Raw genomic sequence first — 27,027 nt, 5'->3', positions numbered from 1 at the left:
GCCATCAGATAATGTCAGGAGAGAGGAAGAGGAAGTGGTACTTTCACAGTTTCTATAGGAACTTATTATATACCTCTGCTTACTGTCTCCTCTTAGAGTCTACAGGCCTTGCTATCTTCCTTTATACTTCAGAATTCAGTAGTTAATTGTAATGTTAGCTGATATAAAACATAAGAAACTGAAAGCAAGAATACGTATACTCCCAAGCGAGTTGTATTTAGCTGGTTTCATCAAATTGCAGCCTTTTTCTTGTCTTTAATCAGCCTTTCTGTGACATCCACAAGGCATGCTACAAATTCCTCATGTTTTGCCGGTTCAATAGAAGTTCAGAGGGCTCAGCATGCATTTGTTGTTGTTGTTCATTCACTCAGTCTTATCCAGCTCTGCAATCCCATGAAATCCAGCACGCCAGGCTTCCCTGTCCTTTACCATCTCTCAGAGCTTGCTCAAACTGATGTCCATTGAGTCAGTGATGGCGTCCAACCATCCAGACATCCTCTGTTGTCCCCTTCTCCTCCTGCCTTCAATATTTCCCAGCATCAGGGTCTTTTCTAATGAGTTGAAGAAGAGTGGCCAAAATATTGGAGCTTCAACTTCAGCATTAGTCCTTCCGATGAATATTCAGGGTTGATATCCTTTAGGATTGACTGGTTGGATCCCCTTGCAGTCCAAGGGACTCTGAAGAGTCTTCTCCAACACCACAGTTCAAAAGCATCAATTCTTTGGTGCTCAGCCTTTGTTATTGTCCAACTCTCACATCCATACATGACTACTGGAAAAACGATAGCTTTGACTATACAAACATTTGTCAGCAAAGTAGTGTCCCTGCTTTTAATACATTGTCTAGGTTTGTCATAGCTTTTCTTCCAAGGAGCAAGTGTCTTTTAATTTCATGGCTGCATTCAGCATCTGCAGTGATTTTGGAGCCCAAGAAAATAAAGTCTGTCACTGTTTCCATTGTTTCCCCATCTATTTGCCATGAAGTGTTGGGACTGGATGCCATGATCTTCATTTTTTGAATGCTGAGTTTTAAGCCAACTTTTTCAGTCTCCTCTTTCACTTTCATCAAGAGGCTCTTTAGTTCCTCTTTGCTTTCTGCCATAAGGGTGGTGTCATCTGCGTACCTGAGGTTATTGATATTTCTCCTGGCGGTCTTGAGTTCGGCTTGTGATTCATCCATCTCAGCATTCCCCTTGAGGTACTCTGCATATAAGTTAAATAAGCAGGGTGACAATATGCAGCCTCGACGTACTCCTTTCCCAATTTGGAACCAGTCCATTGTTCATATTTGGTTCTAACTGTTGCTTCTTGACCTGCATACAGGTTTCTTAGATGGCAGGTCAGGTGATTTGGTATCCCCAACTCTTTAAGAATTTTCCACAGTTCATTGTGATCCACACAGTCAAAGGCTTTAGCATAGTCAGTGAAGCAGAAATAGATGTTTTTCTGGAATTTTCTTGCTTTTTCTGTGATCCAACTGATGTTGGCAATTTGATCTCTGGTTCCTCTGCCTTTTCTAAATCCAGCTTGAACATCTGGAAGTTCTCAGTTCACACACTGTTGAAGCAATCATTTGACAATAATAATTGCAACCAGTTTTTTCCTAATCTCAAGATAGGAAATTCATATTTCAGATTTTATCTGTTAGAACTATTTGAGACAACAATAATGCCGTCATTTAAGAAGACAGGAGATAACCTGTGCTGTGCTTTTCCAACGTTAGATAGCATGCTCTCTTCTTTAGGGGACAAGGAAAGTTCTAGTCCTCAGTGGAGTGTCTTGGGTGCTGTTTTGGGAAACCATTTTATTCTCTATTATTTATTTTAATTTCACAAACACTGGGATACTCACATTTGAAAGCACTGTTTTTACCAAGCTAAGATTGAAAAGTAATGATTTTCATTATTAATCAGTGCCGCTTAGTTCTCTATTGATAGGAATCTGGACCTTGATTCGCCCAGCATGTTTCTGAATCAGACTGTGTTCCCCAGCAAGCTCTTTGCTATGTGTTTATTTGTGGCATATGCTATCTTATTTTCATCACCAGAGCCTGACCAATAATTCTTTATGCCCTTAAGGATTTTTTACCTTTGATTAAAGAAAATATTGTCTTTCTCATCCCCCTTTTCTAATTCTCTCTACCTTAACTTGAATAAAAAGAACTGTTCCATTTTCTCTGGCATTTTATTTTCTTCCCAAATATTCCTGCTTAAGACCACACAGGAAATTTGAGCTGAATAGGTGCCTTTAAATGTCTGTACAAAAAGTTAATATCTGTAGCACCTTTGAAATCAATGTAGGTGTGCTGTTTCAGTGTTATTTGCTCCTAATATGAGATGTTAGTAACAATGTAAACATTGTCTAGTCCTTTGATGGAGACCCTCATCCCGCTTGTCGTATATCCTCGGATACTCTCCGAAGTAGGAGCTAGTTTTATTTCTCTCTTTTTCTCTCACAAAGCTAAATATATCATTATTGAAGGTACTAGTTTTATCTTGGAGGCAGTGCAAAAGCACTTTTATTATTTCATAGAATTATGTCCATTTCTTTGGCTCATATGTAAAACTCTTTCAATAATAATCAAAATCTTTTCTCAGTCTATTTACAAGGGTATGAAAACCGTACTGCTACATCTTTCTGGTACAGTGTGGCCACAAAAAGGTCTAAAATAAGCATGTGATAGTCTATATATGGAATCTTATGGACGTAGAATTATTTGTTCTTTTACCACATTCTGCCTTTCTTTGACACATTTACATTTATAGAAATAGATTATGGGAAAAGAATATGTATATTTATAATGGAATCACTTTACTCTACACCTGAAACATTGTAAATCAACTATGCTTCAATAAAAAATTAAAATTAAAAAAACTAAAACAAGAGAAATAGATTCTATATTGATTATAAATAAAATAAAAGCTTTAATATATATATATAGCACTAGTAGATTCCCTACTGCTGCTGCTGCTGCTAAGTCGCTTCAGTCGTGTCCGACTCTGTGCGACCCCATAGATGGAAGCCCAGCAGGCTCCCCTGTCCCTGGGATTCTCCAGGCAAGAACACTGGAGTGGGTTGCCATTTCCTTCTCCAATGCATGACAGTGAAAAGTGAAAGTGAAGTCACTCAGTCGTGTCCAACTCTTCACGACCCCCTGGACTGTAGCCTACCAGGCTCCTCTGTCCATGGGATTTTCCAGGCAAGAGTACTGGAGTGGGTTACCATTGCCTTCTCCAAGTAGATTCCCTGGGGATAGCCAAACCAACATAAGGACTTCAAAAATTTATTTCCAGTTTCTTTAGCAATGAAAGGTGATGATTATTGTAACTTATGGTAACTGTTTAATACATGAATTGCTCAGAGGCCTCATAGGATGGCAAGAATCTGAAGTTAAAATAGTCTTACTCCAGCTTTGGACTAAGCCTTATCTGTTAATCTCTTGTGTCAGTGCAGTGTTGTTATAACAACTCTAAATGGCTTAAATCTTAAGTCAATAATACTAGTTTCTTTGCCTTATGTTTTGAAGGTATTAATATTAGAACCAACCAAAATCTATCAACCTTCGTATTTGTCTATCAACAATGAAGTTGAGGAAAAGACAATATCTATTTGGCACGTGCTTCCTGATGACAAGGTAAATTGTGCAGTTATTAAGACAAGAGCATTAGTAGTGAAAGATTTTATACCTTCTGACATTTATATATTCTAGCAAATGTCTGTGTTAGTTTAGAAGAAATAGCTTCCTGTGTATTTATTTTGGCATAAATGTATTTGGTAATATAAAATTTGTTAAATGTTGGTTATGGATTTCAGTCAATAAAGTATAATTCTGCCGTTTGGATTTTCATTATAGATGGCATAGCCATCCAAAGGGCACTCAAAATGGCACCATTTTTTAAAAAAATAATAATTTTATTTATTTATTTATTTTTGACAGCAATTACTTGGGAGGTCATTCATGTTATATTAGAGAATTGTGATATTGCAGTTTATAGTAAATATGTTTTTGATCTGGCCCCTATTTCTGGCACAGAGTTCCTAAAACCCTTGGAATTTCCTGAATGCTGAGAGTCATAAAGATGACTTTTGTTATGTTACTGAGGTAGTACCCCGAAAACACCTAAGGATGGGGCCTGGTTGCCAGGGGAACCAACCAGGAGTTTGGAGGATTGGAACTTTCATTCCCATATCCTGATCTCTGGGAGGGGAGGAGGGCTGGAGGTTGAATCATTGACCAATGACCAATGATTTAATCAAACATGCCTATGTAATGAAGCCTCCAGAAAAACCCAAAAGAATGGGGTTCAGAGAACTTCTGGGTTGGTGAATACTTGGGGATGTGGAAAGAAGGGTGTATGTGGAGAAGACATGAAAGCTCCAAGACTTTCTCCATACCTTGCCCTGTGCACCTCTTCCATCTGATTGTTTGTTAATCATATCCATGTATCATAAGCTGGTAATCAAGTAAGTAAAATGTTTCTCTGAGTTCTATGAGCTGCTCTAGTAAATTAATTGAACCCAAGGAAGGGATCCTTGGAACCTCCAATCTGTACTCCACTTGGAGTCATGCCATCATGACAAAATTGACCATAACTAATACATCTATAGACATCTTATTAACCTTGTTTTTATAAAGTACAGTGTTTTCTTTGTGCTGTGCTTAGTTGCTTAGTCATGTCCTCTTTGCGACCCCATGGACTGAGCCCACCAGGCTCCTCTGTCTATGGGGATTTTCCAGGGAAGAATACTGGCGTGGGTTGCTGTCCCCTCCTCCAGGGGATCTTCCCAACCCAGGGATTGAACCCAGGTCTCCATTACCAACTCGATGGACATGAGTTTGAGTAAACTCCAGGAGTTGGCAATGAACAGGGAAGCCTGGCGTGCTGCACTCCATGGGGTCGCAAAGAGTTGGACACGACTGAACAACTGAACTGAACTGAACTCCTGCATTGCAGGCAATGTGAAGTGTTTTCTTTACATTGTTTTAAAGTATGTGCATACATGTTCTCTTAAGCAGAAATAGAGTAGTCATCCAGTTGAAACTACAAAATCTAAGGTTAGAGACATGAAAATTGTCTGGGAGAGGAGATTTTCAGAAGCTTGATTAGAAAGAGCAGGGTTATACAAGGACACGTAGAAACAGAACAGACCGGGGCTGAAGGAATGAGCGATTAGCACGTCCCAAAGAATGAGTAGAGAGCCAGAAGTTATTTGGAAGACAGAAAAAGAACAGAAAGTAAGCCAGGAATTTTTGGAAAATGAATACTATTTCCAGTTGTCACTATTTTTCTTTTTCTGGAGGTTCTGTGTTCAATACAGTTAGCCTTGTGTTGATTCTTTTATGTTTGTGACAACTGTAGAGACAATTTTTATGTTATCCTAAGAAATAAATATATTAGGATATAAATCAGTGCCTTAAGTAGTTATAGACGTAGGCTGTGAATTGTCCTGCTTCCGTTTTTACTATATTTTGATCAAGAAATATTACATTTGCCTTGTCCTCACTGCTTATTCCTTCAGTGTTAAAAATGTCCCTTATTAAAAATTTAAACTTTGTAAAAATTGATCTGTTTCCATTTTAAATTGATGTCAATTTGTTATTCTATACATAAGTGTGTGTATTCATTATCCCTAGTTCTATCCATAGAGTATTCATTACCACTGCCATTTTCTCTATTGTTTTCAATAGAAGTGATACAATTGGCATGAGGACAAGCAATGAAGATTACTTTGTTATTATTTTACTAGTTTTAAGCAACTGTAATAACTATAATTAAATAACAGATAAGCAACAGGTTTAATAGGTTTTAATGTTAAATAGGAAGTAGATTTTTCTTGGAAGGGTGTCATAAAGTGTTTAAATTTTTCCTTCTAAAAATAGAACAACATAGTGTTGCTTTTTGTTGATTATATTTATTCCTTTACTCCTTCTCCCAATATTTTCATTCTAAACTATGGGGTAAATGGTTATATGAGCTAGTGTATACTTTATATTGCTACTTTCAAAACTTTAAGATCATTATACCAAGGCCCAAGAGTTCAGGGACTCTGTGGCCAGGGGCAAATTGATTGAAGTCCCAGTCTTTTAACAGTTCTCCCTGGTTGCTGCTTTAAAAGGTTAATGCTTGAAGAAAGTCTGCATGTATGTGTACATGAAAGAAAAACCTAGATTGTGGAAGAGAGAAGTTATTTGCAAGATATTTAAAATCATTGTTATTTAGAATTCCCGTCCTTTGAAATTTGAAGCTAAGCACTCCTGGCCTATCTGGTGCAGGGTCCTAGTGGAGAGCTAAGTGTCACCCCACTTTCTGCAGTCCAGTTCCAACCAGTGGCCACTCAGAGGAGACCCAGGAAATTTATTAGGGGGATGTATTTACCCTAGGTTCTATATTTTTGATAATAGGATGCTCTCATCCATCAAGGAAGTTTTTGACTACAAAACTCCCAACTAAAAGTGGCTTAAATAATAAGGAAACATTGTCTCATATTACAAGAGCTTCTGAGGTGGATCACTGGGGGCTACTTTCAGTGGCTTAGCAGTGTCAGATTTCTGGTTGGCTTCTCTATGTGCTCTTGTTTTTCCTCTCATGGTCTTCAATAGCAGCAGCGAGCATCACTCCATACAGACAGCATGCAAAGAAGGTCAGGGCCTTTCCCTGGGACCAAAAGTTGCATCATGTGTCCATGCCTAAACCAGTCACCAGCAAGGGAAATGGGTTTACCATGGCTAACTTAGGGAATCTGTTTCACCATCTCTAAACACTGCCACCTGCACTTGCCCAACAAACACTTTTTCTTAGCAAAGATGGAAGGGAATGGCTGTCACCTGGGGAACCAACAGTGTCTGCCACAGTAGGATTGCTGCCATGCTAAAAAAAGAAAAAAGTTACTCAGTCGTGTCCCATCTCGCGACCCATGGACCCTGCAGTCCATGGAGTTCTCCAGGCCAGAATACTGGAGTGAGTAGCCTTACCCTTCTCCAGGGAATCTTCCCAACCCAGGGATCGAGCCCAGGTCCCCACATTGTGGGCGGATTCTTTACCAGCTGATCCCCCAGGGAAGCTGCCATGTTAGCTCAGTATTTGTCTTCAGCCTTGCCCTAGCTGGGGCACAGGATCTGAGGCTAACCATTTCCAAGAAAATGGTGCTTGTGCAGATTAGGTTGAGTGTTGGTTTGGGGCTTTGGGGAATTCATTGTCACTCCAGCACTGCCTCTGCTCTGCCCTTTTCCCCAGACTCCCAGAGGAGCCAGGAAACGTTTACCTTACCTGTTGGCTTTATGGCTCACCAGCACCTCTGTGTGGTGAGTCCCAGTAGCAAGGGAGGTGAGGAGAGAGGACTCCTCATCCCACATCACTCCTATCTTGGGCCCTGGGCTTTGCACCACTAAAATGGAACATTCCCTGGCAGCACTCACAGCCTTCCAGGAACCTAACATTCTGGAAATGCTCTACTTCTTTCCTACAAAACTAGCCCAGACAATCTGGGAAATCTCTCTTTGGCCGCTCCCAGAATGGGGCTGATGGAGGATAGATTTTACCAGAGCTGCCTGGCCAGTGTTCATCAGTCACTGTTCCATCACAGATTGACACTCCGCTCAGCTGGCTCCGCACTGAGCGCCCCCATCGTGATCCAGGGCTTGGCCTTAGAAAGCAGCTCAGTTGCAGGCTCTGAGGATAAGGCTGCATTGTGTGCAAGGAGTGTGCAGGTAACAGCTGCAGCTCCTGGCTCACATATTTTTAGAAGGTCACCTGAGGCCAACAGGATTTAGAAGCCACTTTCCAAATTACCAGCTGAAGCTACAGGCTGCTATTTTAATTTAAGTCCCTCTGTACTCTGTTAAGAAAGCTGAGTTCCAGGAGTACCTTACTGTGGTCTTCTCCCTCTCTGGGCCTCACCTACAGCAGCATTTGCTCTGTGTTAACTCAGGTCACATCCCCGTTACCTGACTGATGTGCACTGAAAGCAGTTTTCTAGTAAATCAGCTCTGAGTTTGAGAGGATCTGTTTTTAAGATGCATGGTCCTAGCAGAGGACTAGGTGTTGTGGAGATGAATTGTGGCTCTTCCAGTTGCTTTGGCCCAAAGGAAGGTTCTGGACCACCTCAGAGTCCCAGGTGTCTTTACTCACTTCACTAGCCCAGCCAAGCCTTCAGCCTCCGGCAGTATTTTAAGTGGGTGGGTAAGAGCTTGTTTCTCTGGTTCTTTTACATTTACAGAATTAAACTGCAGTCAGAATTGACTACAATATAAGACTTGATCAGTTTAGACACATTTATCAACTGCTTTATTTCCATAAAAATATTTATGTTCTTCTATACTGTTGACAATAATATTTTTATAGGGGATATAAAATATTTTGCATTTGTATAGGGAATGCCCTCTATCTTGTCATTTATTTAATTTTGATACATATGAATTTAATACTGATTTTAACTCAGCTTTAGTAATAAACTTAAGAAATAAATTCCCACATTTAATTTTCATCTTGGCCCTGAAAATCATTCATGCTTATCAAGTGGTCATCAAATTTCTTATGTTCAAACTTTATTAGCATATTGAATTTTGCATAAATTAGGTCACACGCTATAGCAACGATGAACACTGTATACATGTGTCTTTACACATAAATGGGCTTCCCTGGTGGTTCAGACTGTAAAGAACCTGCCTGCAATGTGGGAGACCTGGGTTTGATTCCTGGGTTGGGAAGATCCCCTGGAGGAAGGCATGGCTACCCACTCCACTGTTCTGGCCTAGAGAATTCCATGGACAGAGGGGCCTGGTGGGCTAAGTCTATGGGGCTGCAGAGTCAGACATGACTGAGCAACTGAGCACACACATACACATACCTACTTGCTGTACTATTTTCTGAAGAAATAGAAGCACCATTTTAGTTAGAAAGTATAACTAAAGATAATTCAGAAGTAATTATCTTTAAAATCTTGCAGAGATTTTATTCAAATTAATTGTTTTTCTTTCTCAGAAAAGAAATATCACTCAGCTGTAGTAATTAAATTACTTTGATCAGGGGTTTTTTACTCTAAAGATGAAGGCACAGCAGTTAATAGGTTAATCTGCTAAAAATCAAGTTTTAGAATTTAATGAGACTAATTCTCCTAGATTCTCTTGGAAGCTGTTTTATTGGAGTACAGAAATTATTAAGTAGAGTAAACATCACCCTTGTGGCTTGAGAATGAACTACGGTTTCCATCTACATAGTTTGTCCTTGCAGAATTACGGGCTAGGAAAATTTACTCTGAGTATATTATTAACAATTAAATTACTGTTATGTTATTTCCATTTGGATGACTCAACCTTTGTTGTTGTTCTTCCCTTGTGTTCTAGAAAGGTATACATGAGTGGAATTTTAGTGCTTCTTCTGTCAGGGGTGTGAGGTAAGTCTCCTTGATTTTGTTTACTTAGAAAACATTTTTCTAGAGCTTGAATGTCTTGGATAGGACTTGTAGTCATGATTTAAAAATGCAAAGAACTTCAAGCACTCTCCTGTTGATGAAAATGCTCAGCCTTCTTCAGACTCACTATCTTCATTACAAAAAGATTTGCAACAAAAGCTTCATGGACTCTGTACTTGTCACCTACTTAAAATACGGTGACTGAGAGATAAGTGTGATTGTACACCAGAGTCAAGGTAAGGATAGAAGGGAGCTGTTGGAGGTCCTCTCCAGCTGGGGGAGCTGATGGTTTATGTTAGAGGCTGATTTTTCTGGGGTTTCTTGGTATACCAGGAACTACTTTCTCTTTAGATGTACTGAAAACACATGTACCATCTACTGGATTAGGGCCTCTAGCTAATACTAATGGAGAAGGCAATGGCACCCCACTCCAGTACTCTTGCCTGGAAAATCCCATGGACGGAGGAGCCTGGTAGGCTGCAGTCCATGGGATCGCTAAGAGTTGGACACAACTGAGCAACTTCACTTTGACTTTTCACTTTCATGCATTGGAGAAGGAAATGGCAATCCACTCCAGTGTTCTTGCCTGGAGCCTGGTGGGCTTCCATCTATGGGGTCGCACAGAGTCGGGCACGACTGAAGCAACTTAGCAGCAGCAGCAGCTAGTAGTAACATGGTAAGATTATGGAAATTCATTTTTTAATGACTTTTCCTGAGATCTCTGTTCATCACATGTTCTTGAGGTTACAGTGGCTTCCTTCAGTTTGGACATTGCCATCATAATGCCCATGCCTGGCATTTAGAAATGAGACTTTTTCAGAGTCAAGAGCCCCTGGTTAAGTGTTTACAGAAGTTTATGAGAAACCAACTCTTGCCCATTTCAAACCAAATTAGTTGCATTTACTTCTGTTTGTCCTGTATAAATAAAAATGAGAAAAGCCAGATTCCTGCAGACCTGTTATGCAATACTTTGTTGCTTTTGGCATAATGGTAATTGGTTTTGTTGGAGCATGAACTGGTAGAGTTGTCTGAGTCACTGATAATTGGAGTTTGCCTGGCAAAACCACCTGTTACCTTGTGAATGATGTGAACAGAAACAGGCCAGACTGACTCATTATATATCTTTCCAGTCCATGCCTTCTCAGATAAAGCATTACTCTCCTAATATTTAATTTTTAAGACCAGACACTATTTATTGCTGCCTTTTTTAAGCCATCCATCTAGAAAAGTATGGTAAGTATAAATTTCTCTTTGTCATATTTATTTTCCAATGAGTTAATTTTCTCTAATGAGGTATGGCATTGGTCCACAGCCTTTGTTGTGACTGACGATATCAACATGGAATGATTATTTGTGGCTACTGCCGGTTTGTGTGTTGAGAAACTTGAGTTCCAGTGTGTGACTTCAAAGAGATCTAACTTTTCTTGGCCTCCTCCTCTATAAATAGAAGACAAACTATAGAAAAAAATCCAGCTGTCAGCAGTTTATCTTGCATCAGCTCATTTGGCATTTATTGAATGCCAGCTATTTGTCAAATGTTGAGTCCTGTTCTGCTAAGGATACAAAAATGACTAAGACCTGAACTCTTCCCTTGAAGCACTCACAACTTAGCAGGGCAATAGACATTTAATAACTAATGACAGTACAGTGTGAAATTAGCAGAAGTATGTTCAAAGACCAGAGAGACAAGAGGAAATCTTTCTGTTTCAGGTAGAAGTATCGAAGTGAGATGGAGTAAGGTCTAAGCTGGGCCTTAAATGGTGAATACAATTGCTGCAAGAAGTGAAAAATGATGTGCATTCCAAATGGAAGGAACAGCAGATGCAAAGGCATAAGATAGGGATTGGAGAACAACAGCCCTCAGACCAAATATGACCTGCTGCCTGTTTTTGTAAATAAAGTTTTATTGGAACTCAGCCATATTTATTCATTGTGTATTGCCTAAGGCTGCTCCAACAGCAAAACTGAGTAGTTTGGCCTACAAAGCTTGATATATTTACTCTCTGGCTCATTACAGAAAACATTTGCCAACCCTTGGCGTAAAGGAGCACGGCCTGACTGTAAACTCAAAATTGTTTCAATTGCTGTAAACTAAATAACTTGCTGAGTCCAAACCAAGTGCTATTTCATATTTCTTCACTTCTCTCCACTGTCTGCAATAATGAGCTGCTTTTCCTGCCTCCACGCATTGCCTTCCTAGCTTTGGAAGAATCTTATTGTTCGACAGATCTTACAGAACCAGAATCATTGGGTCTGTAAGCCAGTTGATATGTGTGCTTTCCTTCCCAGCGCACAATTCAGTGCTACAGCAGCCAAGACCTGTTCCCCACACTGAGTTGTAGGACTCATATGTTATGTGCCTGCAACACCCCGAGCAGCCTTCTCTGTAGAGACAAGTAGGAAGACAATTCTCAGAATATTAAATAATTTTAGTACTGTGGTACAAGGAGTGTCACTTTTGAAGTGCTATTTATAACCTTTGGGTATAAACAGCATTGATATCATACTTGGGACTGAATATAAAAAGCATTCCTTTTTCATCACAATTCATGGAAGGTATTGAGATGACTGTGAATAATTCTCTTTTGTTTGTTTCAGTATTTCTAAATTTGAAGAACGATGCTGTTTTCTGTATGTGCTTCACAATTCTGACGATTTCCAAATCTATTTCTGTACAGAACTTCACTGTAAAAAGTACGTATTAGTCATTGTGGATGCGTGAAAAAGACTGTTCTTACCTGATCATTATTTTTAATTAGTGAATGAACATGTAGCTCCTGTAGAGAATTCATGGCCATGTGCTTATATAAATATTTCATTTGGGTTGGTATTTTTTAATTATGTCGCTTGTTTAACTGAGAAATTTAGGACCTCTCTTTAATAAATCAACCTTTTTCTTAGTCATAACTTACTTTGCCACAGACAAAACTTGAACCAAATTTACCAGTTAATTGCCAAGTCTTAGGTCTCATTTTTAAAGAGCTCATGTATTCTATGATTACCAAAATTTTCCTTCTCGAATGAAATTATCACCATGATCTACAATAATGACTCCTAACTCTGGTTCATATTAGAGTCAACTGGTGGGCTCTAGAAAGTGCTTGAGCTGTACCCTGGACTAATTATATTGGACTTTTAGGTGGAGGGACAAATTGAGTTAAAAACCAGTGATCTAATTTACACCAATAAAAGATAATCCAAAAATCCATGAACTGCTTTGTATGTTTCTGTTAACCTCCCTGGGTATATTTCTCTGGGGTTAATAACTGAGTTCTTCTCGGTCCCTAATTGTGGGGACCTGTAGAAATGAGTGGGTCTTCCAAGGTGGCTCAGCAGTACAGGATCCACCTGGCAAGCAGGAAATGTGGGTTTGATACCTGGGTCAGGAAGATGCCCAGAAGAAGGAAATGGCAACCCACTCCAGGATCCTTGCCTGGGAAATCCCATTGACAGAGGAGCCTGACTGGCTACAGTCCATGGTGTCACAAAGAGCTGGATATGACTTAGCAACTAAACAACAAGTAGAAGTGAGTTATAGTTGGGGCACCAAAGTGTAGTAAAAGCCAGCTTGGACTTCAAAATTTTGTTGGGGGTTATTCTTCTTCAAATAATCACTATTTGACCCCATTATAAATGATTGATATACTAGCTACAACTTACAGTCAGTCTTTTTATCTTGGCACCAAAAATATGTATGCTTAATTTATGATTCTTAGCTAAAGTTTTATCTTTAAAAGGCAGTGCCAAAGAATGTTCAGTTCAGTTCAGTCGCTCAGTCGTGTCCAACTCTTTGCAACCCCATGAATCGCACCATGCCAGGCCTTCCTGTCCATCACCAACTCCTGGAGTTCACTCAGACTCGCGTCCATCGAGTCAGTGATGCCATCCAGCCATCTCATCCTCTGTCGTCCCCTTCTTCTCCTGCCCCCAGTCCCTCCCAGCATCAAAGTCTTTCCCAATGAGTCAGCTCTTCGCATGAGGTGGCCAGAGTACTGGAGTTTCAGCTTTAGCATCATTCCTCCCAAAGAAATCCCAGGGTTGATCTCCTTCAGAATGGACTGGTTGGATCTCCTTGCAGTCCAAGGGACTCTCAAGAGTCTTCTCCAACACCACAGTTCAAAAGCATCAATTCTTTGGCGCTCAGCTTTCTTCACAGTCCAACTCTCATATCCATACATGACTACTGGAAAAACCATAGCCTTGACTAGACGGACCTTAGTCAGCAAAGTAATATCTCTGCTTTTGAATATGCTATCTAGGTTGGTCATAACTTTTCTTCCAAGGAGTAAGCATCTTTTAATTTCATGGCTGTAATGACCATCTGCAATGATTTTGGAGCCCAAAAAAATAAAGTCTGACACTGTTTCCACTGTTTCTCCATCTATTTCCCATGGAGTGATGGGACCGGATGCCATGATCTTCGTTTTCTGAATGTTGAGCTTTAAGCCAACTTTTTCACTCTCCTCTTTCACTTTCATCAAGAGGCTTTTTAGTTCCTCTTCACTTTCTGCCATAAGGGTGGTGTCATCTGCATATCTGAGGTTGTTGATATTTCTCCCGGCAATCTTGATTCCAGCTTGTGTTTCTTCCAGTCCAGCATTTCTCATGATGTACTCTGCATAGAAGTTAAATAAGGAGGGTGACAATATACAGCCTTGACACACTCCTTTTCCTATTTGGAACCAGTCTGTTGTTCCATGTCCAGTTCTAACTGTTGCTTCCTGGACTGCATACAGATTTCTCGAGAGGCAGGTTAGGTGGTCTGGTATTCCCATCTCTTTCAGAATTTTCCACAGTTTATTGTGATCCACACAGTCAAAGGCTTTGGCATAGTCAATAAAGCAGAAATAGATGTTTTTCTGGAACTCTCTTGCTTTTTCCATGATCCAGCGGATGTTGGCAATTTGATCTCTGGTTCCTCTGCCTTTTCTAAAACCAGCTTGAACATCTGGAAGTGTACGGTTCACGTATTGCTGAAGCCTAGCTTGGAGAATTTTGAGCATTACTTTCAAACTACCGCACATCACACTCATCTCACATGCTGCCTCTTGAGAAACCTATATGCAGGTCAGGAAGCTACAGTTAGAACTGGACATGGAACAACAGACTGGTTCCAAATAGGAAAAGGAGTATGTCAAGGCTGTATATTGTTACCCTGCTTATTTAACTTCTATGCAGAGTACATCATGAGAAATGCTGGGCTGGAAGAAGCCCAAGCTGGAATCAAGATGGCCAGGAGAAATATCAATAACCTCAGATATGCAGATGACACCACCTTTATGGCAGAAAGTGAAGAAGAACTAAAAAGCCTCTTGATGAAAGTGAAAGAGGAGAGTGAAAAAGTTGACTTAAAGCTCAACATTCAGAAAACGAAGATCATGGCATCTGGTCCCATCACTTCATGGGACATAGATGGGGAACAGTGTCAGACTTTATTTTTTTGGGCTCCAAAATCACTGCAGATGGTGACTGCAGCCATGAAATTAAAAGATGCTTACTCCTTGGAAGGAAAGTTATGACCAACCTAGATAGCATATTGAAAAGCATAGACATTACTTTGCCAACAAAGGTCTGTCTAGTCAAAGCTATGGTTTTTCCAGTGGTCATGTATAGATGTGAGAGTTGGACTGTGAAGAAAGCTGAACCTCGAAGAATTGATGCTTTTGAACTGTGGTGTTGGAGAAGACTCTTGAGAGTCCCTTGGACTGCAAAGAGATCCAACCAGTCTATTCTAAAGGCGATCAGTCCTGGATGTTCATTGGAAGGAGTGATGCTGAAGCTGAAACTCCAATACTATGGCCACCTCATGCAAAGAGTTGACTCATTGGAAAAGACTCTGATGCTGGGAGGGATTGGGGGTGAGAAGAGAAGGGGATGACAGAGGATGAGATGGCTGGATGGCATCACCAACTCGATGGACATGAGTTTGAGTGAACTCTGGGAACCGATGATGGACAGGGAGGCCTGGTGTCCTGTGATTCATGGGGTTGCAAAGAGACACGACTGAGTGATTGAACTGAACTGAATGTATAGTAAAAAAAACTTAGAAATAAGAAAGAATTCCTAGCACATATATGGTTGCCTTTTCTACTTACACTTGAATTCTCAAGGCTATTTATTTATTTCAATGGTAATTATAGCTAAGATTTATGGAGTACTATATAAATCTTATAGGCCTATATCTATTTTAATCTTCAAATAAACTTTATTAGGTGGGTAATATTAATAGTTTTGTTGAAAAGAGTTAAAGAAAAAAGTAGAGTCTAGGAGAGTTTATGCTTTTGAACTGTGGTATTGGAGAAGACTCTTGAGAGTCTCTTGGACTGCAAGGAGATCAAACCAATCAATCCTAAAGGAAACCAGTCCTGAATATTCATTGGAAGGACTGACACTGAAGATGAAGCTCCAATAATTTGGCTACCTGATTCAAAGAGCTGAAAGATTGAGGGCAGGAGGCGAAGGGGACAACAGAGAATGAGATGGTTAGATGGCATCACCAACCTGATGGACGTGAGTTTGAGCAAGCTCCGGGAGTTGGTGATGGACAGGGAAGCCTGGTGTGCTGCAGTCCGTGGGGTTACAAAGAGTCAAATGTGACTGAGCAACTGAACTGAACTGGAGAGTTTAACTAGCCTAAAATCATATATAGCCAAAAAGCATAAAATTTGAGATTTGAACGGGGCACATGCAACTCTGGAATCCAAGCATCTAAAAATTACCGGTGCTCCCATCCCACCAGAAGTGTTATTTTCTACTTAGAATGTTCATGTTAGAAAATTTTGTGTGAGTAGCTGATGGAAATCTTTACCCCAGATCTTTAGGATTTGTTTAGGTCTTTCATGTTCTTCTTCCTTTTGGTTAAATTTACTTGTGTCTTTAACTCATCAAGATATGTCATCTTCCTCAGAGCATACTGTCATTCTAATCAGATTTGGGATCTTTTTTCTCCATATCATTAACCTCCAAGAAATGTACGTATAGAGAAAGGAAGAGTGAAGAACTTAGTGTCACAAGCAAACTCCAGAGAGAGGCTCCCAACTCTAAAATGGACGTTGTCAGGGACCTCCCTGGTGGTGCAGTGGTTAAGACTCTGCACTTCCACCATAGCAGGTGTGAGTTCCACCCCTGGTCAGGGAACTAAGATCCCACATGCCACACAGCCAAAATGTAAAATTCATTAATTAAATAAGGTCCCTGGGTGCTGTTCTTCTGGGCACTGAGTCCTTTGTCCTTTAGTGCATGTGTTAAAAAACAAAACAAAATGGACATTACCGATTTTGCTCATTGTCATATTTCCAAAGGCCAGAAGAGTGTTTTATTCCATCAGACACTCAATGGTATTTGTTGGATGGATAGATTAAAAAAAAAAAAAAAAAGCACTGTATAAGAAAAGAATTTTTTTCCTTCCTGTGTAGGGAAAACCCCAATTCTTTCCTGCTATGTTTCTTTTCTGTGTGTCTCCTTTATTCCTCACAAAACACCTCATTTCTGATACTTCTTGTCCCCAGATGTGTGGAGATTTTCCCCACAATTCTTTGTGACCCCTGCAATTGAACTCAGTCGACCTGGAGGTAGAGTGAGATCCCATAGGCTAGGGGCCCAGGCCCATAAGACTGTTTCTTCCCTCGACTTCAGGTGCCAGCTGCAAGCCCAGGTTATCACCACCTGTGTTTTAGACAAACCAGTTAGAGCTCAGAGGTCCTGGTGACACCCTTCTTGAGTTTGATTAATTTGCTAGAGAGGCTCACATAACTCAGGAAAACACTTAACATTTACCAGATCATTAAAGGACATAATACAGATGAAGAGCCAGATGAAGTGATCTGTAAGCTGAGGTCTGGGAGGGTCCTGAGTGCAGGAGCTTCTGTTCCTGTGGAGTTGGGGTGAGTCACCCTCCCTGTGTGAATGTTTGCACCAACCTGGAAGCTCTCTGAATCCCTTACTATTGGTATTTTGTGGGCGCTTCCTCACTTGTGTGTGTGCGGGGGGTGGGGGGTCAGTTGCTCATTCCTGTCCAACTCTTGGCAACCCCATGGTCTGTAGCCTGCCTCTGTCCACGGGATTTTCCAGACAAGAATACTGGAGTGGGTTGCCATTTCCTCCAGGGGATCTTCCCCACCCAGGGGTCAAACCGCGTCTCCTGTATCTCCTGCATTGACAAGCGGATTCTTTACCACTGAACCGCCTGGGAGGCCCCATTCCTCAAGTAGGGATGAACAGGTAATAACTCCACTTCCAGTCTCTCTTCCACCTATGAAGGATGGGAGGTAGGATTGAAAATTCCAGGCTTTTAATCATGTTTTGGTATTTCTGGTGATCAGTTCCCATCCAGGAGTCATCCAGAAGCCCACCTAGAATCGCCTCATTAGAGCAAAAGATGCTCCTGTTTCTCTATCACTTAGGAACTTATGAAGGTTTGAGGAGCCCTGTATCAGGGATGAGGTGTAAGACAAATATTAGAATACAAGATGCTCCTCGTACTCTTATCACACAGAAAATTACAAGGATTTTAGGGTCTCTGTGCCCAGGACCTGGGGCAGAGGCCAGTATATTTATTTTCTATGCTTTCATAGGTATAGAGATAACAGAAAAGTTCTGAGTTGTGGTAGGAAGCTTTTCTTGCCACACAGTAACCTGTTCTTTCCCTGGGCTGACTGTGCACCGCCTGACCTACCCGTGATATCATCAGCTCCTGTTCAGAGTGCCTCCCTTACTCCACGTCTGGAGTAAAAACCGTTAGCATCCCCTCTGGAGGGACAGACTCAGCTAGTGCCCAGAGGGAAAATCTGTTTCTTGTCAGAATTTTTTTTTTAAGCTCTGCAATGATCTCCAGAAAACAAAACAAAACTTTACAAGAATAATTACTGAAGAAAATGTTTATCACCAAAAGAGAGGTGTCTTGTGTCACAAACGTAAAAGATAGCCATTCCTGGTTCACGTCAGTATTTTGCAGGCCGTGTATAGGGGACCCCACATGGATGCTGAGGTGCTCAGGCAGAAGTTTCAGGAACTGAGATCAAATGTAGCCGCCAACACTGTGTCAGAGAGTCAGCTCAGGACTTAGAGACACTACTTCAGAAGGTGGATGTTTCTGTTATGTCTATTTAAAATAATATTAATAACAGCAAAACAATAGTAGTTAATATTTAATGAAGAGTGCCCTGCCTTGAGCACTTTACAAGTCATTTTCATGTATTCCCCACTTATAGTTAAAGAATGAGTCTCAGAGAGGTGGAGGAGTGTGTCCCAAATCGTGTAAACACTCCCAATCTTGGTCTTATACACAAGTCCACATTCTTTACATTTCTCTGTCCTTGTCTAGCCTTACCATTCTGATTGTGTAAAGTATCATGTTAATATTATCTGAAGTGTTAGACATTGCCTGAAATTTCTGTCAAATTATACTAACGTGTTTTCTTTTTGGAAAACCTTATTTTTCACACTGATGCTCATACTTTATTGCCGGAATCCTCTAGATCCCAGTTTTTGCTCTGAAGTCGCTTTAAAATGTGCTTGCATGTATTTAACATGTTAGCTATTATGAATGACTACATACCCATTTTTTCTGTAGGTTTTTTGAAATGGTGAACACCATTACTGAAGAGAAGGGGAAAAACACAGAGGAAGGAGATTGTGAAGGTGACTCCCTGGAGGTAATTTTTACAAAATTTCTCTTGTGGCTAATTTTTTTAAGTGAACTATTTCAAGTTTTACTGAAGCAAAGGTGTGTGTGTGAGAGAGAGAGTGAGAGAGCAGGCATGTTACCTGAGTAGTGGGTGAGGAGCAGAGAGTCCAGAGTCTATAGGGTCTAGAGTCTATAAGCTGTTCCTTAATGTTAAAAACAGCTTTGAGAAACCCTTTGGTTAAAAAGGGCTGAAAAGCAAACATCAGAGAACTCTTAGGAATGCCATGTTTTTGTATCTTATAGAGAGTAACTATATTTTTATCTCTGAGGGTGTTGATAACCCTCAATGCAAGAGTCACAGTGCCCTTTGCACATTTTTCTTCTCCTCTGAGATATGCTGCAATTCAAACCAGCAAAATTCGGTGAAAATTCTGAATGACAGAAGCGTTTGCAGCCCTCATTCATATGCTTACTTGGAGAATCTGAAACAATGGAAGGTAAACAAACTAAAGAGAAGAGGTGATAGCACTCACCCCACTGCTGTTCCCCCCAGTTGCCCCTTCCTTGTGCCTCCTGGGTATAGTACACTGCAGACACCCATTTTTCAACCATGTCCGTTTTCTCCATCCTGCCTGTCTGCTATATGTTGAAGAGTGTTCTACCACAGTGAGGACCAGTACTGGGGAGGTTCAAGAGTGCTGACTGTCACACTGGGGCATCTCCAGTGTCTGAAAGGTGACACTTCTCTAGACATGAAATGGGCCTCTGTTTTCTCCAAGCCCTGCCCATTTTATGACTTGGGAGAGAATTCTAAATTCAAGCAGTATTGAAATTTACATTTCTAATGTTAGAGTGAAATTGAACTACAGCACCAGTCTGACTGGTATACTTATGTTTTAGATAGCCTTGATACTGTCATCTTGTATGCTAGCAGTGTACTTAAGTTTTATGTAAGCATAGAGGTAGGGTAACAGTCAAAGGAAATGTAAATATAATAACCAATTGTTAATTATGTCTGTAATTAAATTCTGTAATTCTTCAGCAGTTACGTGCATGTGTGTGTATGCTACACTGTTTCAGTCATGTCTGACCCTTTGTGACCTCATATGGAATGTAGCCCACCTGGCTCCTCTGTCCATAGGATTCTCCAGACAAGAATACTGGAGTGGGTTGCTATACCCTCCTCCAGGGGATCTTCCCAACCCAGGGATCAAACCCGCATCCTTATGTCTCCCATTGACAGGCGGATTCTTTACCACTAGCACCACCCAGGAACCCCGGCAGTAGTATAGCTTTGTTATTCCTGAATAAGCCTAAAGCTTTTTCATTTAAGTTATAAAAAGATGATGGAGCTACTTTGGAAAAAAAATAATCTTCCCCATGTACTAGCTTGCTGTCTGCAGAAGTAATAGACAGGACTTTGTTATGCTTAATATTTTGCAATGTTATATTTTCTTATTTAAGTGATTATGTTAGAGACTAGATATCTTGACTTCCACATTAGTGCTCTTTTGACTGTACTTCATTATCTCTATTTTTATTTGGGTTAAATTTAGCATTACTTGATATATAGCAACTGCCGGGGTAAAAGTTAGCAATGAAAATGAAACATTTCCATTAATAATAGATTATGAAGTGGATAGATTGGAAAACCCCTAAAGTTGTTTTACAATAACATAAATTGCTGAGTTAAAAAAAAACAAAACAGCGATATGTATTCTTTATTATCCTTCTTTGAAAAGCAATCCATCTTATGATAAATGTACATAGCATAGCCAGACTATGATAGCCAGGTTGGGCAAGCTTGGTCTTCATAAGCTGATTGAATCATCAGTTCAGAGACTCTGCGGTAGAAATTCCTTTTACTATAGGCACACCATAGCATGGCTTGAATTCCCTTAGAATTTGTGGTGAGTTACACTGGCTAATTTTTCTAAGACTGGGTCTCCTACTATTAGAGGGACAGGTAGATTGCTTTTCAGAGAGCTGTCAAGAAGACCCAGGGTCAGGATCTCCCAATCTGTATGCAGTGGTAATCAGTGGGGTGGGCTCTGATACCCTTCCTGATCAGACAGTTCTGCAAGCGCTGAGAACGCTCACCAGCCAGATATGGAGGGAAACATTCAGTTTTTCTTCCTAGGAATGTCTGGGGGTTTTAGTAGGTCTGCTGACCTCACAAGAAGCAACTCATACCATAGAGCTCTCTGATTTATCAAAGTGCTCCTAACCCACTCTTCTCAAGAAAGTGTATGCATCCTCAGTTGCTCAGTAATGTCCAACTCTTTGCAACCCCATAGACTGTAGCCCGCCAGGGATTTTCCCAACAAGAATCCTGGAGTGGGTTGCCATTTCCTCCTCCAGGGGATCGTCCCGATTCAGAATCCAACCCAAGTCTCCTGCATTGGCAGATGGATGGATTCTTTACCACTGAGCCACCTGGGAGGCCTTCTCAAGAAAGTGCAGGGACACTATTCTTTTAATGTTAGAAAAACACTCTTGTACTTCTTATATGTCATTTGTGTTCTATCAGAATAATTAAAAATCTCTGACATAGAATGGCTTCTGCAGTATTCCCAGTGGATTGTATAGTCTATACAGTGAATTCAAGCATATTTGTTTTAAGTATTTTGGCTTAGTTTGCTATTATTGCTACAACTAGTGACATTGCTGATGTAGTCTTGGGTGTTTTGGTAGCCTGACATGAATGAATGGATACAGTGATGTTCTGGGTTGTGAAGATGATGTCCATCTTGGCTCGCCAGTCCCTTCATGGCCAGAGCACCTATGCACTATGAGTTATTAAATAACCTTAACTTATATTTTTGTATAACTTATGATAACTCCATTATACCCTTGATCACATTTCTTAGATATTTTCAATATTCATGACTAACATTGTGTGTGCATGTGCTAAGTTGCTTAAGTTGTGTCCAACTCTTTGTGACCCCATGGACTGTAGCCCCCCAGGCTCTTCTGTCCATGGGTTTCTCCAGGCAAGAATACTGGAGTGGGTTGCCATGCCCTCATCCAGGGGATCTTTCGGACCCAGGATTATGTCTCCTGCATTGGCAGGTGGGTTCTTTACAACTAGCACCATAACATCAGGTTTTTAGTATTCTAAATATTTGATTAAAATTTGTTCCTCAGTTTCATTACTGCAAACTGAACTCAGACTTCAGGCTCTGAATGACATGCTGAAAATAATTCCTCCTCTTCCTATTCTTTACAGTATAAGTGAGAAGGATTACTTTGGTATTTAAGATTTTGTATGCAGAATAATAATTTTCTGATCTTCACCTCCATTTGAGGTAGAATTCAAATTGGCCCAAAACAAAATTAAAATTTTAGAAAGATCAGATGTTCTTTTTAAATGTTTTTTAACTTTTCGTGGGGTGATGTCAGCATTTGGCAGACATTAGCTATTAATGTGGTTCCGTAAACCACAAGTTTGAACTAAACCTTAGACTTCCTGATGTTTGAAAAACTTACCTGAAGTCCAAGTTAAGATTTGCTTTTCTTTCTGAATTTGAATGCTGTTTCTTTGAAGCAGTGCAATTGTGGGAGGGATTCAGCCTTGTTTGGGTCATGGTCAAACCCTTCTTCCGATTGATAATACCTGACTCTATTCTAGTAAGATCCTTGGGTTTTAGCTCTGACTTTGCCAATAACCAGTTTTATAACTTTGGACATAATTCTTACTCCTGCTGGATTAAGATGATACCATTCCTTAAATGAGAATTGAGCAAGAAGATCTTACATGTCCTTTCCTAGCTTACATTTTAAACAAATTTTAAGATTAGTACAAACTGTACAAGGTTTCTTAAATATAGCTCAATACCACTTTCAGAGGACTTCTCTATTTTTAAACAGAAAGAGAAACAACTTCTTTTGATTCAAGGCCATGTTTTTTATTCAGGGCTATCTTTTGAAATGGAAGAGTTATGAACCCATAGCTTAAAGAATTTATTATATTAATAAATTTACACTGAACTCATTGAACAGTTGATTATAGTCAACTGTCAGGGTTTGAACACTTATCATCTGTGGTCCCTGTTTTTGTTCTCCCAGCCTTTCATGTCTGTACTAAGAACAAAGGCATCTACACAGTGACCCAAGCCAGATACCTCAGAGAATCTCTGCTCCAGTCTCACAGCCAGGGTTTCTTCCAGCCCCTTCGTTCCATTTTGTCACTCCTCTATCTCACGTCCTCATCATGGCCTGTTCTCTCTCCTGCCATCAATAACACTGGCCCTGCCATCACTGGAGAGATCTCTCAGGCAGATTTAATCCTGTGACTTCCCTAATTAAAAAGCTTTTTTATTTTAAGTTTTTTTTTTTTTAGGAGTAGAGTTGATTTACAATGTCATGTTAGTTTCTGCCATACAGCAAAGTCAGTTGTACATGGACATATATCCACTCTTTTTTAGATTCTGTTCCCATATGGGTCATTACAGAGTAATGAATAGAGTTCTCTGTGCTATTCAGTAGGTGCTTATTAGTTGTCTATTCTGTATATAGTAGTGTGTATATGTCAGTTCCACGCAAGTTTTTCTACATCTGTGACTCAACTTCTGTTTTGTCTGTCTGACTTAATTCACTCAGTATGACAATCTCTAGGTCTATCCATGCCACTGCAAATGGCATTTTAAAAAATAAAAATAAAAATCTTTGATGCTGTTCTTTTTAGAAGAAGATTTCTGCACCATACAATGTTCTTATCCCTCTGGCTGTAACTTACCCTTACCTTTCCACCCTGTGGTCCTGCAGTGCCAAACTCCTGTCCATTATTCAAACAGCCATGCTGTTCCAGCCTCTGGACTTGGCGTGCAGATGCCCAACTCCACATGCTTTTTCTGCTTTGTTCTACTTGGTGACTCTACTCTAACTTTTTGAGACACAACTCAAGGTTGCTTTTTACTTTGAACCATTTTCACCACATCTTTTCACTTTTCCCTGCCCTTACAGCATTTTTGCCCCATCCTCTGCCCTAACTCTTTTCATTTCCTGTAGTTCAGTAGCCTGCACTGGACTATTTACATCCCAAGGTTGGACTGTGGCCCTCTTTCCCTTTTCACCCCATCGTCTTGCGGGGATCAGGCATCCAAGCAGTTCATTCAGAAGGCTTAGAAGAGTTTGAAGCTGAGGAGTGACAAAACCAGAGTTGTTTAAACAATATCTCAAACTGGGAGGAAAGGGATATAGATTGGAGGAGGGCAGAGTAAATGCTGGGAAATGAGCTTGATGATTGTTTAATCAATGTGAAGTCAATGAAAGAATGAATACCATAATCAAGCTGAATACCACAATCAAGCCACTCTCCGCCCATTTGCTTCATCTCTCCCTCTCTCTTCTTTAGTTTTTGGAAGAAGCCATAAATTACTGAGTTCTTTTGGTGTTCAGTACAGAATATGTTACCTTCCTCCTCATGCCTCTTCCAAACATACGTATATTCTCCCACCCTTTTCCCGTGGTGCTCCTTTTTCTTTTATGCATTTGTACCTCACTGTTTTATCAGAATGGGCATAAACTGACACAAGCCTGAAGTAATCATAGCAGCTGGCCCTGTGAGCCTGTTTCTATGTAGTTTTCAGGCTGCATAGAGAGGAAGTTGCCCCCTGTGTGATGGATTAGGAACAAGTAAGACAAATGAAATGTTTTCCTTTCACTCAAACATCTGCTGAATGATGAAACCTTACCATTTCTTTTTTTTGATGATTTGCTTTACAAATGTTAACAGTGAATTATGGTTTAGAATTCATTTAAATCAATTCAGAGTCATCCAGCAGCACACTGGTTTGTTTTTCTTTGGCCTCGTGTTTCTATTTTTGTACAGATCTGGCTCAGCAGTAAAGAACCTGCCTGCCAATGCAGGAAAGGCAGGTTCAACCCCTGGGTTGGGAAGATGCCCTGGAGAAGGAAATGGCTAACCGCTCCAGTATTGTTGCCTGGGAAATCCCGTGGACAGAGGAGGCTGGCAGGCTACAGTCCATAGGGTCACAAAAGAGTTGGACATGATTTAGTGACTAAACCACAACAACCAGATCTGAAGTTGATCACCCACAGTTACTGCACTGCCTGGGAATAGCTGTCACTATGGTGTTGTATGATAAGAATATGTTTATTACTCATTCATTTGTTCTGTTGCAAGAAAAAGAAACTTTTTTCCTCTGTCAACTCATGTTCAGTGATTGGAGGCCTGCAAATTAACTGACAAAAGAAAGATTAACAGGAGAAAAGACAAGAGTTTATTCCTGTATGGGGGAATATGCAAAGAAGTAATTCCTGCATAGCTAGATTTAAAAGTTTATTTATCTTAATAGGAAAAGCCTTTGGGACTTCCCTGGCAGTCCAGTGGTAGTCCAGTCCATTGAGACTTCACCTTCTAATGCCAAGGATGTGGGTTCAATTCCTGGTCAGGGAACTAAGATCCTACATGCCTCATGGCCCAAAATCCAAAACATAAAACAGAAGTAATATTGTAACACGTTCAATAAAAACTTTAAAAAATGGTCCACATCAAGAAAAAAGCACAGTAAAAAATTTTTTTAAAGAAAAGTTCTTAGAAGGACTTCAAGGGGATGCAACATGGTGGGAAACTAATGAGAAACAAGTGGAAAGTATGGAAAGTTTTGAAACAGGTTTTGTTTAGTAATTTCTCATCCAGATATAAGAGGTCCTAAACCTCCTGGAGAGGAGATTGTGGCATCTATATTTTCAAGAGGCTTTGCTTAAGTCAGCAAAATATGTTTAGAAAGCGTTTTTTCTGCAGCTATTTCTTCAGTTGTTTTCATCTTAAAATAATCTTTATACCACATTGAGGGGTTCCAGTGGATCCCATCAATTCATTCACCAAATATGTATTGGACACCTGCTATGAGGAAGACACTCTTCTAGGTGCTGGGGATCTAGCAGAGAACAAATAGAGGAAATCCCTGCCTTCACTGAGCTTACACTCTAGTGGGAGACTGACAGGAAGTAAGTAAAATGCATGCTATGTTTGAGTAATGATCAACATAAATGAGAAAAATTAAGCAGGGAAGGATTTAGGAAGTTATAGTGAAACAGGAATGTGATTTTACACAAGGAAGCCTTGAGGAGGGAAGATGTGAGTAAAGATCTGAGAAAGGAGAGAGCTATAGAATTAGATATCTATACCTACCGCATTTTTACTCTTAATGCTATTACTAGTTATTAATGCTTTTAGCATTTACATCTTACTAAGGCATTATGACTAGAAAAATAGCAAAGCTACAACTTGAGTCCTTGAGGTGACTACTCAGCTAAGGTAATTAATACCAGGGACAGCGCATGGCTTTTTAGAAGGTGACTGTTTTACTGTGAGTCCCTTGACAGGGCAAGGACTAAGTGAGTCACCGCTTTGGTGTCTGGCCTTGTCAAGATTGTCTTCCTACGCCCGCCAGTTTAGACAGTTCTGGGCAGGCAACAGGAGAGGCTGATTCTAGAAGCATTCCCATCGTTGCTTCAAAATGCAGTTGTCTCCCTTAGCAACACCTGGTTTGTTAACCCATTGCCATAGAAATAGAATGCAAACTATATAAGCAGTGTAATTTTATTCTTATTTTTAAAAACACTCTATTCCCCCAGCCCCTGCCTTTTTTCCTCCATTTTCGTTATTTAACAGACCCTTGGCTTTGGTCAAGACCTCTTTCTACTTCTGGTCATCACAGAGATAATTCTGTGTCCTTAAAGGTCTTGGAAGTCTTCTCAAGCCTGCCTTTTAAAATTATATCTCTATATTGTAAGAAAAAGAAGGAATTAAAAAGAAAAAGAAGAAGAAAGGGACTTCTGTGGTGATCCAGTTGGTAGGGCTCCATGCTGTCAGGGCAGGGGGCCCTAGTTCAGTCCCTGTTTGGAGAGCTAGATCTGGCATGCTGCAAATAAGAGCTCACGTGGCACAACTCAGAAGCCCGCTCGCTGCTGCAAAGATCCCATGAGCCACAACTAAGAACCTAGCACAGCCCAAATAAATA

General features: G+C 40.3%; 1 protein-coding gene across 1 annotated transcript in view; it reads left to right on the top strand.

Annotated features, from left to right (window-relative positions):
• MAP3K5 (mitogen-activated protein kinase kinase kinase 5) overlaps positions 1-27,027 on the top strand; it is a 228,391-nt gene that overhangs the window by 140,283 nt on the left and 61,081 nt on the right. Inside the window, exons 11-14 of the mRNA XM_005684842.3 lie at positions 3,527-3,634; positions 9,344-9,393; positions 12,010-12,105; positions 18,983-19,064. Of these exons, the coding sequence (XP_005684899.2) occupies positions 3,527-3,634; positions 9,344-9,393; positions 12,010-12,105; positions 18,983-19,064 (336 nt within the window). The remainder of the gene's footprint in view (positions 1-3,526; positions 3,635-9,343; positions 9,394-12,009; positions 12,106-18,982; positions 19,065-27,027) is intronic.

Source organism: Capra hircus, chromosome 9 (genome assembly GCF_001704415.2).
Source record: "Capra hircus breed San Clemente chromosome 9, ASM170441v1, whole genome shotgun sequence".
In the NCBI taxonomy this organism is placed as follows: Eukaryota; Metazoa; Chordata; class Mammalia; order Artiodactyla; family Bovidae; genus Capra; species Capra hircus.
This window is presented reverse-complemented; position numbering and strand designations above follow the sequence as displayed.